The sequence below is a fragment of the Paramormyrops kingsleyae genome, chromosome 7, assembly GCF_048594095.1.
Source record: "Paramormyrops kingsleyae isolate MSU_618 chromosome 7, PKINGS_0.4, whole genome shotgun sequence".
Lineage (NCBI taxonomy): Eukaryota > Metazoa > Chordata > Actinopteri > Osteoglossiformes > Mormyridae > Paramormyrops > Paramormyrops kingsleyae.
Window position 1 is genome coordinate 14,284,838 of NC_132803.1, and position 16,366 is coordinate 14,301,203.

Below are 16,366 nucleotides of genomic sequence, written 5' to 3' on the forward strand. Positions count from 1 at the left end.
CAATGCCCTTGAAGCATAAAAAATACTCTCATCACCAAACTCTGTCACCCCCCCCCCAAAAAAAAGAGCCCTAAGACAGAAAAACTGTAGCAGTTCATGTGCTGTCCTAATCTGTCCAGCTTCTTTGAGCTAAACAGTGAGTGTTTATATTGGATTTTAGTTCACTCCTGTTCTTTATTTGAACTTAGAATAAGCATTTTTTAAGAACAGATCCCTGGATTTTTTCATATTATGAGTTTCCAAGTAACACAAAAACCTGTATTTCCCTCGATAGTTTATGATCCATCAGCCAAGAGGCTCCCAACTTCTCTCCATGACTGTGAAAATGACATGATCCTCAAACATGTGTCCTGGGATAAATGATACAAACAAAAGTGATTTATGTGAGGGTCGTATTGAATGTTGCACAAACCTTGTTTTTGTGAGTCTGAGCAAAAGCCCATTTTCAGCTGCTTTGAAAGAACAGGGATCAGGGGGTTAGGGCCCATGTACAGAAGGTTGTGTGTCCGAATCCCATCGCCGGCAGAGGAATGACATCACTACTGGACCGTGGAGGAGGGGCCTTACCCAGAGGTGTCAGAAATGGAGGCCAATTTGCTACCAACAAAGACTGTAGTTTTGCATCAGACTGAATCATTCTAGTATATGGACCAGTTACTTTTTAATTTTTTATTTGTGAAACTGTACCTTGAAGTGTTACTCTTATTTTAAAGGATGAAATCTTTATTGATGAAGTCTTAGTATTTTAAAATATTTCTTACATCATATCCTTTCACGATGTGACTAATGTCTGCATTCCCATCGCGATGTAACAATATATATGGCACCCCCCATGTCAAACTCCTTCTGACACCACTGACCTTACCCCAACTGCTGCAGGGTGGCTGGATGCGGCCCTCTTGGGGGGGGGCGACCTTCTGGCCTGTGGCCTCTGTGCTATTTACCCCTTTATGAGCCCAAGCATGGTTACTGAAATTAGCAAAACCTGAGTCTCCATGCTGATGTCAGTCTAGTCCCCTGGATAAGGTCATTTGCCCATATCCATCGCCTTCAATGAAAGCAAGACTGGATATGTGAAAATCACCCAGTTTCTTCATGGGATTAGTCATTTGATAGTTTTACAAATAACTAAGCTAGAGATTGCAAATTATAATTTTTTTAGTCTATGGGGGATTTTACAGCAAGCGTCTTTAAATGACTACACTCAAAATTTTCGGGAGTGAATGGTCCGGTTTTGCATGTCCACTGACATCAGGCTAATCTGTATGTCTCCCATAGGTGCTGACATCATTTCTATTTTTAAAGGGCATGATGGTCACAGGCTGGGTTACATGCCAGGACCCTGGATGTTTCTCAACACTCGGAATCAATAAAAAATTCGGGCCAGCGGCCAGGACATCGGGTGACTCCCAGGGTAACGTCAGCTGTTGCGCAAAAAAGCACAACTTGTCAATGTCTCACAACTTAGGCAAACTACAGGGGCCAAGTGACCCTAAACTCCGCCTGAGTAAATCCCCTTATATAAAGTCGGAAAAGTGCGCGCGGTCATTGCGATCCCGCAAGCGAGGAGTTACAGCAGAAGTGCGGCACTACTGTATAACTCATAAACCCTGGCCGTGTGCGTTTAAATCTTTTTACGCGTCAATTCGACTTTTGGAAAGTTTCATCTCGGCTTCCAGCAGCTTGAGGCTCGTTTACGGATTACTTTAAATAGCAGACAAGTATAGGTTACGCAGTTTTTGTTAGTTTCCCGGTAGCAATGGCAGAAGGACACTTTCACCCGCGGGCAAGGGCAAGGATACCGATGGATCCGTTTGGGGAACAATCGCTAGCCTCCCGGTTCATGGATGATCAGTTTACCATGCCGTCCTTCCCCGATGATCTGTCCATGGACTGGCCGGCATGGGCTCGCTCCCGACTCGGCTCTCCCTTCTCCAGCGGTCTGCGCTCGTCTTTCCCACGTACGGCCGGGGGCTCCGCGCCCGGGGGCGCCACACGGTACAGCGACCCGCCGGAGACTCCCGGAGACCCGTGGAAGGTCTGCGTAAACGTCAACAGCTTCAAGCCGGAAGAGATAAGCATCAAAACCAAAGACGGATATGTCGAAGTTTCTGGTAGGCAATACATTCTAAGTAGTATCATTTACTGTGCTCACATTTAATTTATTTTAGCACTTTTCCGCTTTGAATAAGACTTTTCAAGGTCATTATTAAAACAAAATAAGGTTATATTATTTTATATTTCCCCTTTTTATTCGATTTATGAAACTAATAGTGAAATAGTCGTGGATACTCTACAAAGAGGTCTTGAACCACAGTCAGTAGATGGGTCATGACAACGATAATACTTATAGTGTGATTCTTTCCACGTGTACTGTGTACCAGAGCAAGACAGCCAGTGTGTTGAAATTAAGCTGTTTTGAATTAACCTTGACCGCAGTCTTAAAGTGTCATGGAACACATATCGGAGGTGTAAGTATTCTGCTGCATACCAAACCAGCACACTGCTGACTGGTCTTGTGCGGGCAGATGGCTGGTTTCCTAAAGAGACAGTGAGGTGACATCTACGACCTCAGGGGCTGTGTGTGTGAGTGGAGAGGTCAGTCATGTCGGCTGTGGGGCTCCGGGGTCCGTAACCAGAGTTCTTATGCTGGCTTTCATTTTGCAAGAAGCAGAAAACAATGTCCTGAGCAGACCTTCTGAAAGGAAGACAGTGTTTATTAAACAGTGGTGAGGAGAGCTGTGTTAGGCTGCTTTGGAGTCTGGATTCTGCTATGTCGTTCTGTGCCTGGAGGCCAAAGGAATTACTCCTGACTTATATCATCCTCCCGTCCCGACCCTGAACGTTAGACACCTTCCTATACTTAAACCCGGAGGATCAGTCCCTCTGCTGTGGATTTGTAGTTCAGTCACACCCTGTCATCTCCTGTTGCTCAGAGTCTCTTAGGGGCATGAATGTGTCCCCCAATGGGAACCGCATAAATGACTTTGCACACCTCCTTTTGTGTCCTCCTTTGTGTAGGGAAGCATGAAGAAAAGCAAAATGAGGGAGGCACCGTGACAAAAAGCTTCAACAAGAGGATCCAGTGAGTACCTCAGATCCCCCTCAGATCCCTCTCAGATCCCGGCTTCATCACAGCCAATTCAACCAATCAGAATAAGTGCTTTGTTAAAACACTGTGACGGACATGTCACCTGCACCATCAAAGAGGGCCCCGTTCTCAAGTGACATTTGGACATAGCTCATCAATACTACAGTGATTCTTATCAGTAGTGGGTGTTTGTGGGCATTACGATATAGATTTGATAGCCAAAGTCAATATAGCTATTTTTCCTCAAACTTTGTGTTTATTGGAAAGTATTTTCTGTTAAAATGGTCAGGGTCGGTTCAAGCTGGACGACTCTCCGCATAACCCAGATACACTTAAGCTACATGGCATCTCCAGGAGGTCGCTAGATCAGTAGTTTCCGTGACAACGCCACTAACCATTATCTCCAGGTATGAATGATGCGAATGTTCAAGTCACAATATTTATTTTGTTTTGTCAGTTTGACAAACTGCACCGGGGGTCTGCCAACTTTTGGAAGCTGTTGTCCATTTTGTACTTGCTGGCAGGCTTTTCCCTGGAGAGTGAGAAGGTCTTTCTCTCCCGCTTTGGGTGGCATTCAGCTGTGGGGAAAGTGCGCGAAGTTTGGAGTTATGCAACAGCTCTCGGGGTTTGACACCCCCCGCCCCCAGCCACAGGCAGACTGGCCCTGTCCTTATTAGGCTCACACAGCTGATGGTGACGCTGCAGCTGTTTCCACCGCAGAGTTATGAGGATTCGCTGCTTAAGATGCTGCCCTGGGTGACTTTCATGGGGCCGGGTCTCCATGGCGATCCCAAACAATTACTATTGTCCCTGTCAACCAATCAGATGGCAGGCTACAGTACTTAAGAGATTGTCTAGAATATACATTTGCGTTATAATTGAAAAGAAAAAAACATTTGATCTTCAGTTGTGTCTGAATAGTTTATTGGCATGGTTATAATTTTTACATTTAAAAAGTGTACAACATATTCAAGACTGTAGCTACTTAACATAATACTCAGAAAGTAAATATATCAGTTATATTATTTTGAAGAATATGCATCAGTAGACAAAATATATATAATTGGTAAGTGAACCAGTGAAGCTGTGGGGAGGGTTTGAGTGGAATCAGCTGAGGCAGAGCCTGACAGCCTTGGCCGGGTTTCTGGCATAAGCTCTGTCTCTCACTCCTGTCCCCAGGATCCCAGGCACCGTCGACCCCCTGGCGGTCTTCGCCTCCCTCTCCCCCGAGGGCGTCCTCATTATCGAGGCTCCGCACACCCCACCCTACTACCTCTTCAGCAGGGATGCCGTCGGCACCAAGGGTGGAGAGTCAGAGCCCAGTGCTCAGGAGACACCCGTGGCTTGACACAGGGACGCGCGTAGCTCACACACGGTGGGACAATGACAAAGACCTCACCGGCCCCACAATCCTCGGTTCTAACCCCCACCAGCCATCCTATTATAATTACCTTTCTTTTCTGTTGGAATCTGAATGAAATGGACTGTAAAATATGCATCTTCCATATTCCTGAGATTATTAGAGTTTATAAGTAATTTGTGTTCTTTTTTACTGGTACGTATAATTGTGGTATATAAATCTATATAAATAAACAGTCAGATGACTAAATGATGACCGTTTTTGAGTTTTGAACAAAACACAGGTTAAGTGGTTTTAAGGTTAACTAAGGAGAAGCGGTGGGAGCCACACTGACTGCCTTTATCAGTGTCCTGGCAGCTCCTAGAGAAGCCATCATTCAGTTAATTTATACTTAGTTTATGCTGAATATTTGATATGCGACTCCGTTTTCAGTCAGAAAAGCCGGTCACTGGTTACTAGCTGCTGCGTCGCGTGATTAATCCTCCCTAACCCAGACGTCTGCTCAGTGCGGGTCATGCGTTATCAAGGCTTGGGCTGTACAGTGTTGAAAGCGGGTCTGGATCAAGCACGTTGTGATGGTGTGCCAGGCTGGTCCACTGCACCAAACCAGGTTTCCCATTTACAGCTTCACCTCCTCCTGTTCTGACTGGTTAGTGGCATAAGGAGTAGCTCCAGACTGGGGCTTCTCCTCTCTTGCCCAGTGCTTCTCCCCACCAGCAGGGGGTGCTGTTTCCTCTAAATACCCTTGCTTCATCTCTCTCAGATCCTTCTCCCTGTTTTTTCCTTCCTCTTCCACCTGCATAAACACAGTTAATCTCTAATCATAGACTCAGGAAATAAGGGCATCGATACTAGAGCCTCAAATGATGTTTCGATTGGAATGTAGGCAAAAACCAAACAGAGCATGGCTGGACTCTCAGCACTCTCTTCACCTGGATGGGAATGAAGATCTCCGGCGTGAGTGTGGGACCTGGGGGAGGCAGCGGGGCTTCCACAGTCAGCACACCGTCCCCAGAAAGCGACGAGCTGATGTGCAGAAGGTCCGCCCCAGAAGGGAGCCTGTGGAGGGGAGGGACAGTCACCTGATTGGGGGCAGTGGTGACACAAACAAGCGCCACCGTGTGAGCAACAGCCTTTGGAGACACTGTCTGCTCTCCGTTAATCAAAAAGTAGCAGCAACACTATGCTGTAATTCCAGGTTGCTAAGCATGTGAAGTTACAGAGATTATTTCTCTACTCACTTGTATTTCCTTGTGAAGCATCTGGAGACGAATCCATGTTCATCCTGTCTCTCCTCATGCTTCCCTGAACATTAAATCCAGCATCCAACACAAATAAAGATGTACACGGTGAAACACGAGGCCGGACTGCGCACGCAGAGTGTCCAGGGATTTTGCACTAGCACTTCATCCAGAGAGCAGCCCCATAGCTTTCAGAAAGCTCACATGCTTCAGTGCAATTTGGCCACAGTTTACAGTTCAGTGAAATGGAGGGAGCAGATCATTTGTCAGAACTCACCAGCATATTTACATTCTATTCTCACCTTGGAATTTAAGGACGTGGGGACAAGCTATTAATGGAGTGTTTTCAATACTGTGAGCTACAGAAACGTAAAATATCAAGTTACCTACATACATAACATCTATGTAGCCGCTTGATACATTAGTTCAGATTTTCAGAAATGAAGTGAGGTTGCACATCGAAAGGTCTCTTTCCACTTATCAATTATAAATTGCAGATGATTTCATTGTACCTGCTATCTCCAGGTAGCCCTCCTTGGTTTTGACTGTGATTTCCTCCGGTGAGAAGTGTTTCACATCCAGCACAATCTTCCAGCAGTCGGGCCCGGTCCTGAACTCCGACACGCCCCCAGATACCTGGTGTTGGTGCTGGGGGCCAGGCAGGCCGGATGGGGCAAAGAGCGGGGTCCGCGTATACCCCGGCGAGGATGACGTAGCAAGGCGGCGTCGGGCCCAGTTGATCCAGCCAAGGTCCCCCGGCTCCAAGAATGGAGGCAGCCCCAAGTCCTGCTCAAAGATCCGGCTCGGCCGAGCCCAATCATGGAAAGGGTCCGAGTTCATGTCCCGGTGGAAGAGCGGGCGTGGTACCACCTTGCTGTGGTCAGTCATGGTGTAGCGGGGAGCAGGAGTGTGGGAAGAGGATGCAGAGAGATGCGACAGACAGCGAGAGCTCGAATACAACACAGTTCAAACGGCTGTTGTAATGTCCGGGTAAATGGAAGGCAGCTGTGAGCCAAGAGGAGCCGTTGGAATTCTCTAGAAAAGTTTGGGGGGTGGGGGGGGGGTAGGCAGATTAATGGCCAGAGCTTAAAGTAACAATAGCTCAGTACTCTGGAGAATTCATTTATATATCCGAGCTGCCGGCAGTGACACTTACTCAGCAGGGACAGTGATCCTATGAGAGGGGAAGGTGGGAATGAGGTGATGCTCCTGGTAGGTGGGGAGGGGGGGGGTCACTGCCGAGCCGCTCGGCGATGGAGATGCTGACTGCCCCTATTTATAGCCCTAGAGGGGAAATGGCAAATAGTTGGCTGATGACTGTGGTCACAGGGATGTTGCTGCCTCCCACCGCCCTCTATAATCCCCTCATATCCCAGGGAGCTCCGCTGGCTCCTTGGTGACCGGAGCCTGGGCCCCCCAGCACGGAGATGCGTGCTTGCTGCACGGTAAGGTGTGCTTTCTGCAGGACAGATTCAAGGAGACTCGCTCCAGTGGCAACCAACAGGAGAGATCTGGGAATGCAGACCCCTGTTGCTGGGGGCCAGCTGGCTTATACTCCGCCTCTGAGTAGTGAAAGGAGGTGCTGTGTTTGACGGCGATGGCTGCTGGGGGGGTTCCCACTGCTGTTAATGCTTTTTGTTTTGTACTGAGTCTGATCGTCATGAGGACTGGCTAATGCACATTTTAGTTCGTTTTTCTTTGGTGCTTGGATATTATATCTGGTCTGCATTGCTAATATTCAAAGTCAAAGAAAAATACAGAAGCCTGGAATGAATATTTGGATGATTTCAGTACTATAAAAAAAATCTAGTCCCAGCTAAAAATAAAATAAATGTATGAAATATATTGCAATGTGAGAGAGGAACCTTTCCTGAAGTATTGTAGGTCTAAAAACGTGGCTATGCAGCATTATTTGATGAATTAATATTTCCATTATCAGGGGGAAATCAGAGAGCTGTTTATCTTAGATACAGCAAGGCTGACAGCGGCAGGTGGACTGTGTACAGTCAGCAGGGCGGTGAGGAATTTCGCCGATGGAGACAGTGCCGGGCGGGGCCCCCGCGGGACTCCTCTGGGATCTAATGCGTTAGGATCGCCTTGGAGAACGCGGGGGGAATTTCGCGCAAAAAAGTTGGCGAGGTGTGAGCAGCAGCGACAACAGGAACAACAACAACAGCAATAACAAGAACATCAACAGCAATAAGAACAAGAACAACAGCAGCAGCAACAACAACAACAATAATAATAATAATAATAATAATAATACTTATAACAGACAGAAAAAAGGGAGCTGGACGTTTTCGGTAAATGGACTGGAGATCGAAGAGGATATACATTGTCAAACGATCTATACAGTCACAGACTAACACAGAGAAATATAAAATCAGAGTTATAAGGTCATCTTATCTATAAGAACATATAATCACTCCCATTCAAAGAAAACTTCTCCGATCAGACCGAAAGTTAAACACTCACCAGCCCACTGGGTACAACCCCAGGACACTAACATTTCCCGAGAGTATCCGAAGTTCTGATAAATACAGTCTACGCCCCTTCGCTTAGGCAACCTTATAGTCAAGGCCAGTAACGGTGCGATATTCTCCCGTTGTAGCTCCCTCAGCGAATGAGATCACTGCCGTTTGATAAAGTACAGCGCGTCCTGGCAATATTCTCTGGCAGAGGAGGGTCCACTGAAATTAAACACGTCTGACATTTATTGTGCTTCACTTACTTCGCCCCGCACAATAGGTGAACTGTCTAAATGAAAACAGAAATGCAAAGAATTTGCAGTTTCCAAGCAGTCACAGGATGTTGTGTCTTATGGACATACCTATACATCGATTGTGGTATATGCAAACAATATGCTGCCTTCTGTGTTAGTATAACATTCAGGCTCCAAACACACTTAAAAAACACACAAAGAAGTGTGTGAATCTCAGGTCGTTACTGCTCAAAACATGATTATTTAAAATCTTCTGAGTGATAAGCTGTTTACTCTGAAATTACATAATAAATAAATAAAATACTCTTATATGTCCAGGAGATGGCGCCGTAGTTGTTAATTTCAGACATTGTGTTTACATGTCGTATTTTATATTTGGAAGAGCAAGGTAATAGAAGCCTTGTCCGCAAGACGATAAATGATTTGTCCTAAGGGTATTGTTGTCACCCGTCCCTTATAATACGGGATGCAACATTTTATTTTCCAATACGGCAGGATCCCGTATTGTAAGGGACGGATGGCAACCCTACCTTAGGGATTGTCTAAGTGTTGAGATGTTCAGAAAGTTCCGTTTAATAACAAAAAATGTATATCGACATTTAAATTTTAGCAAGTTCACCAACTTGGGGGCAGTTGATTTTATCCTGAATATGACCGTTTCTTACCCATAGTTCCTTGCGTTCCTTTTTATAGACACTGCGCGTGATCAGGTTTCCAGATCAGTCTGCAAGAATGTTGTAATTTAAACTGTATGTGCGTGTTTTGTGTTTCAGATTAAGATGAAAAACACAACATAAGCCCCGTTAAAATAGCAATACAAAAATACTCATGTTCTTCCCCTCACACGTCAAGCCCTTCCACGTAGCGCTGGTGCTGAAGGGGATTTTTATTGACGCTTTTATATTGTACTTACTGTGTGCGAACTGGTCATAAAATAAAACCTGCGTATCACATAAAGGCATGCAGTGCATGTCTTTAATTGTCACTGATTTATCGTACTTGCCTATCGTTAGAAGTATTAGGCATTGTGACATGGGAGAGTAAAATGTAAATTTTTGTTTCAATTACTCATCCTTGAATGACTTCTTGATAGTGACGTACATGGAATAAAGCTGTACGAAGGAAACCGGATAAGTTAAACAACTGATAGAGCAGCCTCACCCACCGATGCTGCGAGGCTTTGGTTACAGCAGCTGGGTCTCAGCCACTGAATCCTCAGCTTCGGTTTCTGGTTTCAAAGTGAGTCCTGTCCTGTCAGGGTGTTAAAGAGCAGGCTGAATGCCAGGCCTGAATGGGGACTGAGAGAGCGACCTCCAGTCGTCACGATAATGCTGTCCGGCCAACCGATGTCAAAGGGTCAGAGGAAAGCCTTGATTGAGGTTATATGACTGAAATGTTTTAAGACTTTTTCCTGAGTCAATTAGTGCCAGGCAGTGACAAAATCCTTTGAGCAGAGCCCAGAATGTAGCATATATGTCATTGTTCATATTGACGGTATTCTTATTTATAGTGTTTTTAAATGTTTAGATGAATAGGAACTGTGACCACATAGGTCAGGTCTGGTTGGGGGGGGGGGGGGCATGCAGTGTTACAGCACGCTGCTGCACCTACCACACGACGAAACACCTCGGGATCCCGGTTGGCAACCCCCCAGGCCGACATGGGGTTCAGTCCCTTGCCGCAGCCAGGTGTTACGTGGGCGTCCCCTCTGCCTGGTCCAGCCGCTTGGGTCCTCAGCAGTGAGGATCCTGTGAGCCGGATCACCCTCAGGGAATCGCGCCACATGGCCGTAGTGCCGTAACTGACGGTCCATCAGAATGCGGGTCATGTGACGCTCCCGATGTCTGTGACCACTTACACACCATATAATCCTGCTGACCTACTCTGAATCTGTCTGTTATTAATCCGTGGCAGACAAACATAAGACAAATAATTAAAATCCAGGTGATGGTCCATTATTTGTGACTCCAAGTTACAGTGTGTCTTCAAGATCCTGTAGGAAGCTGGAGCATGTTTGGGAAGCTCTCCATCCTGGCTGGTCTTTCACTTCAATCCCCACCATCAGCCAGTTTTTAGTTATCCAGTTAGAGAAACCCCAGTTTGAAGAATTTGTGTTGTATATTGTGTACAGGGAGGGAGGCAACCCAGCTGATTCCTAGGCGCTGTCTGGAAACCAAATCAGGAAATATATTGAGGCGAATTTCAAGAGGACTCCCACAAAGCACTATGAAGGCCCTGTTCAGTAGCAAGTACAGGCTGTGTGCTACGCTACTCTGAATGTTAACACATCTTCTCCATTGTTGAAATAACACACATATTTTCATTCTTTTGTGCCACAATCTTGAGTTACAGGAAAACGCCCAAAGTCATAGGAAGGTGACAAACTTGAAAGACAGGGATTCTATGAATCTGCTTTTTTAAGTTATACCGCAGATTGACAGCATTTTACCAGATGAACACACCCAAACTCAGTCTGAGACTAAAACTAATAATTAAAAGTAATTCAGCTTTAGAGGCAAGCAAAAATGGATGCCGATTGTGAAATCGTAAATGGACTCAAATATGTCATGAGTCATACTAGGGTGTTTTTATTTGGGCACTCAGATAAAAGTTCATTTGACCTTTGGTTAATTAAATGTGGTTGTTCTGCGACGAGTGTTTACACATTGTGACTTAATGCAATATATCAGACAGCTGAATTTTCCAGAAATGGGTATTTCAGTCGCCCATGTTTCGGTCAAAAATGACAGAAGGAGAAGCCGACCATGAGTGCCAATTGCTGTGACACGATAAGATCCTTTTGCAGGTCATGTGGAACCTGATGTATTATAAACCCTTTTTACATCTTACTGTCTATAAGGTAATCCACTCAACAAATTTACTCACAAACTGTCACCCATATATGCCCCGGGGCAGAAAATATATCACCCAACAGATACTTTGAACTCTACAACTTCTAATGCTTTTAACTCGCGTTATGTTCAGGTGGTTATTTTTTCTTTTTAGTGTGGTCAGAGCATGGAATTTACGAGTCTCTGTTCAGCGTTGTTTTTCTGTCGGCTATAAGAGCTGTGGAGAAAACAAGCGGGGGATTTTGAGCAACTTTTAGATGAAGATCAAACCTCAAACAGGAAGCCACCAAAAACAGGAACAAAGAGCAACACACTTCCAGGAGCAGAAGAGGAAATGGGTTTTTTTCCATATCATTTCATATCATGCAGACTGTTTTTTTTTTTTTTTTTTTTTTTTAAGATAAAGCCTATGGTTAAAAAAAAAAAAGAACGGGCTGCATGATATGTGGTTGGGATATTAACAGAGGAGCAGCCATGACAGATGTAGATTCAACACTTTACAGGGGAGGCTGGCGGGGATGTTCTTCTGATTTAAAAGCTCCAGTGGCACCTAGATTCCCAGGGCCTAACTGGACTTTAGTGGAATTCACATTGTAAAAAATACAAATCCGCTCAGAAGGGTTGGATTTAAGTTGCCCCATGATCAATAAGCAGCAGGCTGGACAGGAACATCAGTACGGCTACACCTGCTCTGCACCCATAACATCTGACGTACCTGTCCGAGAACCTGCTGATCAAACAATAAGAGCATTACGAGTGAGGTCAGTTTCACTGGTGCTTGCTTTCTGGAGAAAACTGAAATTCTAGAACATTTATGCAAAAAAGCTACTAGCAGCGGCAATAAAATGGAAGCCTCTATCTCAATAAGGCATAAACATTATTTATGCTAATAAGGACGTCAAAAATACAGGAGCGGCCATTGTTTTTCATAAGACTGAGAAAGACCTTTCAGGACCTGGAGCCCACATCCTTCTGGCGTCACGTTTATATTACTGACCACGGTGCTGCCCCACCCTTTACCACTGAACACATAAGAACCGGAGAAGGAGACAAGGAACACGGAAGTTGTAATGCTTGATTCTCTTTATGCATATTTATTTTGTGAGGAAAGCGTACCCTTAGTATGAAAATGTACAAAGGAATAAAGAACATGGTGAAATCACACCAGCAACAACGCTCCATCTTATGATACACATGGCGGAACGAACCAAACAAATAAATAGATTCAGTGCTCTCACTTTTAGGTGGCATTTATCACCTGCACAAAGTACAGAAATGCTTTCCCAACATTCTGAATCTCATACCACTCAAATTACAGATAATCCTTTAAGCATACAACTACAGAATTACGAAGCCAGGAGTAACTCAAGCGCTGTAACTACGAATCATCGGTGGAGACCCATTACAGCAGTCCTGAAGACAGCTGGTAAGGGACAATACAGGCTTAGTGGGCTCTACTGCAGCATATGAGATTACTGGTCTAATGAAGCAATTTTAGGCAGTGTTTACATATAAGAGCAAGATTATGGTGCTGGATCCTCAAACACTGATGAGTTGGGGGAAGAGTTCATTGGCAAAGATGTCATCCCAGAGCGGAGAGGACATGCTTCCGAAAGGAGAAGGGGAACGCTCATACTCAGAGTCGCTGTACGCCTCTGACAGGTAGCAGCCCTCCTCAGGACCCCCGGGACTAAGCAAGTCACCTTGGCTTAGTGGGGGGATCAAGTCCTTCTCCTCTGGTTCCTCCTTGACTGGGAGCATCTCAGCTGACGGCTCCACCCCCAGGCCCCGTTCCCCAGCCACCTTCACCTCAGAGTCGCTTTCCTCACTTTGCTCCGCCGTGGCCTCCTGCTGTACCTCCACGGGCCGTGTGTAGATGTGGTCCCAGTGGATCAGTTCATTAGGGCCTTCCAGCCTTGTCGGTGGGGCCCCCACATCTGTATGAGAGGGGGCGGATACTGGATCTGATTCGACCCGGTCCAACTCCGGCACGGCGTCCTGGTCCAGGGAGCCACACCTGAGCAACAATTCTGGGTCAAGGATGTCCAGAATGCCCAGGAGGAGATCAGACTGGGGAGACAAATGGAGAGATAATGAACCAGAGCCAACTCCCACACATGCAATTCAAGGCACAACAGGAGAACCCAAAAACCACCCCCAGGGGTACCTCTTAAAATGCTGCCCCCCCCCCCACTACTCACCTCAGGACCTGCAGAGCCATGACTGCACACATCCAGTTGGAGCTCCTCAGCTTTGATGAATGCTGGGCCTGCACCTTCTGCAGAGGCACACGTAGCCTGAGTGCTGCGGACTCAGAAGACCCGATCACCGTGCTGACGGCATCCACGCTGGACGGAGCATTCTGGAACTGCGACGGAGGAGATAGGGATCGTCAGAGGCTGGACTAAGCCAGCCACGGCGCATATGATCGCCCCCTCAGCCACACGAGAAATGCATACAGCTACACATGAACAGACACGTCAGACGGCCAGACATTTAAAAGTCACACCCCAACAGCTCTGGGGGACTTGAACCTCTGACTGAAATCGAGAAATCAGTTCCATAAGAAAGCCTGAATGTTACTTACACAACCTGACTCTGAAACAAAACAACAGACAGGTAACCGTAAGTGAGAAGCTCATCTTGATACCTTTTCTTGGACGTCCAGAGTGTCCAACCCCAGCCTCTGACGAAATTCCTGGTTTTCACTCATGAGGCTTTTAGTCTTTTCACGAAGCAGTTTGTTTTCCAAGTGAAGTTTCTGGTTCTGACGGAGACATGACAGTACACGCATATGGTGTAATAAAAAATACCATAATGGAAGTTCCCTTAAAATATAAACACCGTCACGTATGTGTGATATCTGCGAAATAAAATTAATTCCAGCTATTTAGATCGGGGAAAATAAATGAATCACCTCCAATTCTAATTCAGAAACCTGCTGCTCCAGTTCGCCCATTTTGGCTTTTTTCCTGTCTCTTGCTGTCTGGGCAGCAACCCTGTTTTTCAGCTTCCTGTAAGAAACGCAAAGTAAAGGCTTTTATTCGGATGCGCAGGGCGGCCATATTGCCACGCAGGCGGACACCGCGTCGGGATGGCCAGGGGGAGGGGGAGGGGGGCTAACAACCACGGCCAAGAAGTATGTTAATAAAGGAAAAGACTATTTTAAAATAAATAACAGTACTCATTGTAGACAGCTTTTTCCCCAATAATTGTTATACTTGATAAAAAATGATAAATAAAAAGGGGGGGAAAAGCACCAACCTTCTCAGTGACTTCTCTTCTGGGCTCAGATGTGTGAGCCGCTGTCTTTTGCGCTGAGGCGGCCCAGATCCCTGAGAGTCTGTATCCGAAGATGCCTGATTCCCCGAAGGGGGCAAGACGACAGACACCGACCGGCTAAATCTCCCATCTGCCGCGCCGGACCCCGCCGACTGTTTCCCGGAGATGAGATATATCTTATGGGCACCCCCTGTCCCTGTTGTCACAACCACCATAGTGGTACTTTATATAATTTATATTATGAGGAAAAAACAGGACTTTTTTTTCAGAATAAAAACAAAAAAAAAACGTAATATATCCCTTAATTTTCCACTGATACACCCCACCTCCCGATTCTTTAATGATCCACAGAATTTCCGTCCGAAGCTGTATACTATTGGCGTGGTGAAATGTGATTGGTGTATGCGGTTTTGACGTCAATGCAAGGTGTGAGCTGATTGGATTAAAAAATATATTTTTTTCTGATCAGCTACCGGAGTATGCAACTTTGTCACCGTGACAGCTAGGAGCATTCTGTTAACGTATCTGACGTCCCTGTACTAATGTAATAACTGTATATTATTTGCTATTATGTATCCACAACAATCATAATAAACTTTTCAAACATCCATGTTTGTTGCAGCCTGAGGGTGTCTGTGGTATATGTGATAAATTTATAGTAATTAATAATTTATTTGAAATAATTAAGATTGAAAAAAATTTAAAATAGCGGTATTCAAAATATTTTTTCATAGGATTTCGGGGCTAAAACAGCACGTACACTTGGCATATTAAAATTAGTTTTACTTTCAGGGTTATGGCAGTTTTTGTAGTTTCATGCATAATTTTCAGTTCTTGTATATGCAGTTTCATACGATTTGCATAATTTTTCGTTGTTTTTAACATATATGCACCTGTTAACGATTTTTTAAAACTATAAATGGTTAACGTTAGTGTTACAAAATGTGGAAGCTGACGGGACAAATACAAAACATGTTAAAATTGAAACATTTTTATATATGGGACAAACTTAAGTAGATACAGGGTTGCAAAGCCTTACCCTAGACATCGATTTAGCATTTTGCTAAATGATTCAGCATCCCTTATTTATGCGTCTGTTTGCTATGACCAATAGGTGGTACCTCTCCTGTAAACTCATTTTAACCTGCTGTCCACAGATGAGTGATGCAATAACAGGCAGTTGTTTCACAAAGCAAGGAACATAAGGCTAGTTACGACATCAGAATTAAGATGCCATAAACGCTATCGGTCGTAAAAATATGAGAAAATACCGTGAAGGTCAGACTAACCCGTTTAATACACTTATCAGAGAAAAACGTAACGATTTGCTTGGCCGTTAAATAATGGGTAGCGTGACTGCTGTAGATGCTCACAGTTAGTAGGGGTCTCTTTCGAGAGAAGAAAGCAAGATGTAACGATTACAGACAATTTAATTAACATCACAACGCATCTTGGTGATCACAGCACATTAAACAAGAAAGAAAAAACAATAAAACATCCATTGTCCCCCGTGGGCCACAAAATATGACAGGAGTATTTTGGAATTGGTGATTTAAAGGAATAGACAGGCTCTCTAATCCTTTCATGGCAGAGCCTCTCTCCACAGCTCTGTGGGTGGAAGTGAGGGAATGGCTGCCTTCTGCAACTGTGCTACGTTGTTTGACAAAGGAGGGTAAAAAGAAGCAGACGGTGATTACACACACTTACTTCACACTATTCTTCACTCGTCCTTATTGGACCATGTGTAGAGGGGGAGGAAAATCTTGGGATTAATTCCAGACTGGGTGAAAATGATGTTTAGAGATGTTTTGAGAATAA

The 16,366-nt window shown here is 45.1% G+C and overlaps 3 protein-coding genes and 1 long non-coding RNA gene across 4 annotated transcripts; 2 read left to right on the top strand and 2 right to left on the bottom strand.

The window, feature by feature from the left end:
- The first annotated feature begins 1,438 nt into the window (after nucleotides 1-1,438).
- Nucleotides 1,439-4,700, top strand: LOC111849900 (heat shock protein beta-8-like). Its single transcript, XM_023823193.2, has 3 exons — nucleotides 1,439-2,114; nucleotides 3,022-3,085; nucleotides 4,271-4,700. Exons 1-3 carry the CDS (start codon nucleotides 1,760-1,762, stop codon nucleotides 4,437-4,439), a joined length of 588 nt encoding a protein of 195 aa, XP_023678961.1. The 5' UTR covers nucleotides 1,439-1,759; the 3' UTR covers nucleotides 4,440-4,700.
- LOC111849899 (heat shock protein beta-1-like) lies at nucleotides 3,999-9,036 on the bottom strand. The gene is made up of 6 exons (XM_023823192.2): nucleotides 8,168-9,036; nucleotides 6,849-6,976; nucleotides 6,205-6,727; nucleotides 5,693-5,756; nucleotides 5,384-5,510; nucleotides 3,999-5,247 (listed from the first exon to the last, which is right to left on the bottom strand). Exons 3-6 carry the CDS (start codon nucleotides 6,578-6,580, stop codon nucleotides 5,071-5,073), a joined length of 744 nt encoding a protein of 247 aa, XP_023678960.1. The 5' UTR covers nucleotides 6,581-6,727; nucleotides 6,849-6,976; nucleotides 8,168-9,036; the 3' UTR covers nucleotides 3,999-5,070.
- On the top strand, nucleotides 7,021-7,808 carry LOC140592103 (uncharacterized). The gene is made up of 2 exons (XR_011992365.1): nucleotides 7,021-7,137; nucleotides 7,632-7,808. It is a non-coding gene; the product is annotated as an uncharacterized lncRNA (long non-coding RNA).
- A 3,295-nt stretch (nucleotides 9,037-12,331) lies between the features above and the next one.
- Nucleotides 12,332-14,918, bottom strand: LOC111849892 (X-box-binding protein 1-like). The gene is given in 6 exon segments (XM_072714353.1): nucleotides 12,332-13,201; nucleotides 13,204-13,336; nucleotides 13,468-13,634; nucleotides 13,917-14,033; nucleotides 14,184-14,280; nucleotides 14,531-14,918. Coding segments are annotated over 6 exon segments (1,143 nt in total). The 5' UTR covers nucleotides 14,764-14,918; the 3' UTR covers nucleotides 12,332-12,805.
- Nucleotides 14,919-16,366: the final 1,448 nt, after the last annotated feature.

Excerpts from the sequence above, each read along its gene's own strand:
- LOC111849900 (XM_023823193.2), top strand. The coding sequence starts at position 1,760 with ATGGCAGAAGGACACTTTCACCCGCGGGCAAGGGCAAGGATACCGATG. Across the intron at positions 2,115-3,021 it reads CGGATATGTCGAAGTTTCTG|GGAAGCATGAAGAAAAGCAA; the intron begins GTAGGCAATACA and ends TCCTTTGTGTAG. Across the intron at positions 3,086-4,270 it reads AGCTTCAACAAGAGGATCCA|GATCCCAGGCACCGTCGACC; the intron begins GTGAGTACCTCA and ends TCCTGTCCCCAG.
- LOC111849899 (XM_023823192.2), bottom strand. The coding sequence starts at position 6,580 with ATGACTGACCACAGCAAGGTGGTACCACGCCCGCTCTTCCACCGGGAC. Across the intron at positions 5,757-6,204 it reads GGGCTACCTGGAGATAGCAG|GGAAGCATGAGGAGAGACAG; the intron begins GTACAATGAAAT and ends TTTAATGTTCAG. Across the intron at positions 5,248-5,383 it reads AGATCTTCATTCCCATCCAG|GTGGAAGAGGAAGGAAAAAA; the intron begins GTGAAGAGAGTG and ends GTGTTTATGCAG.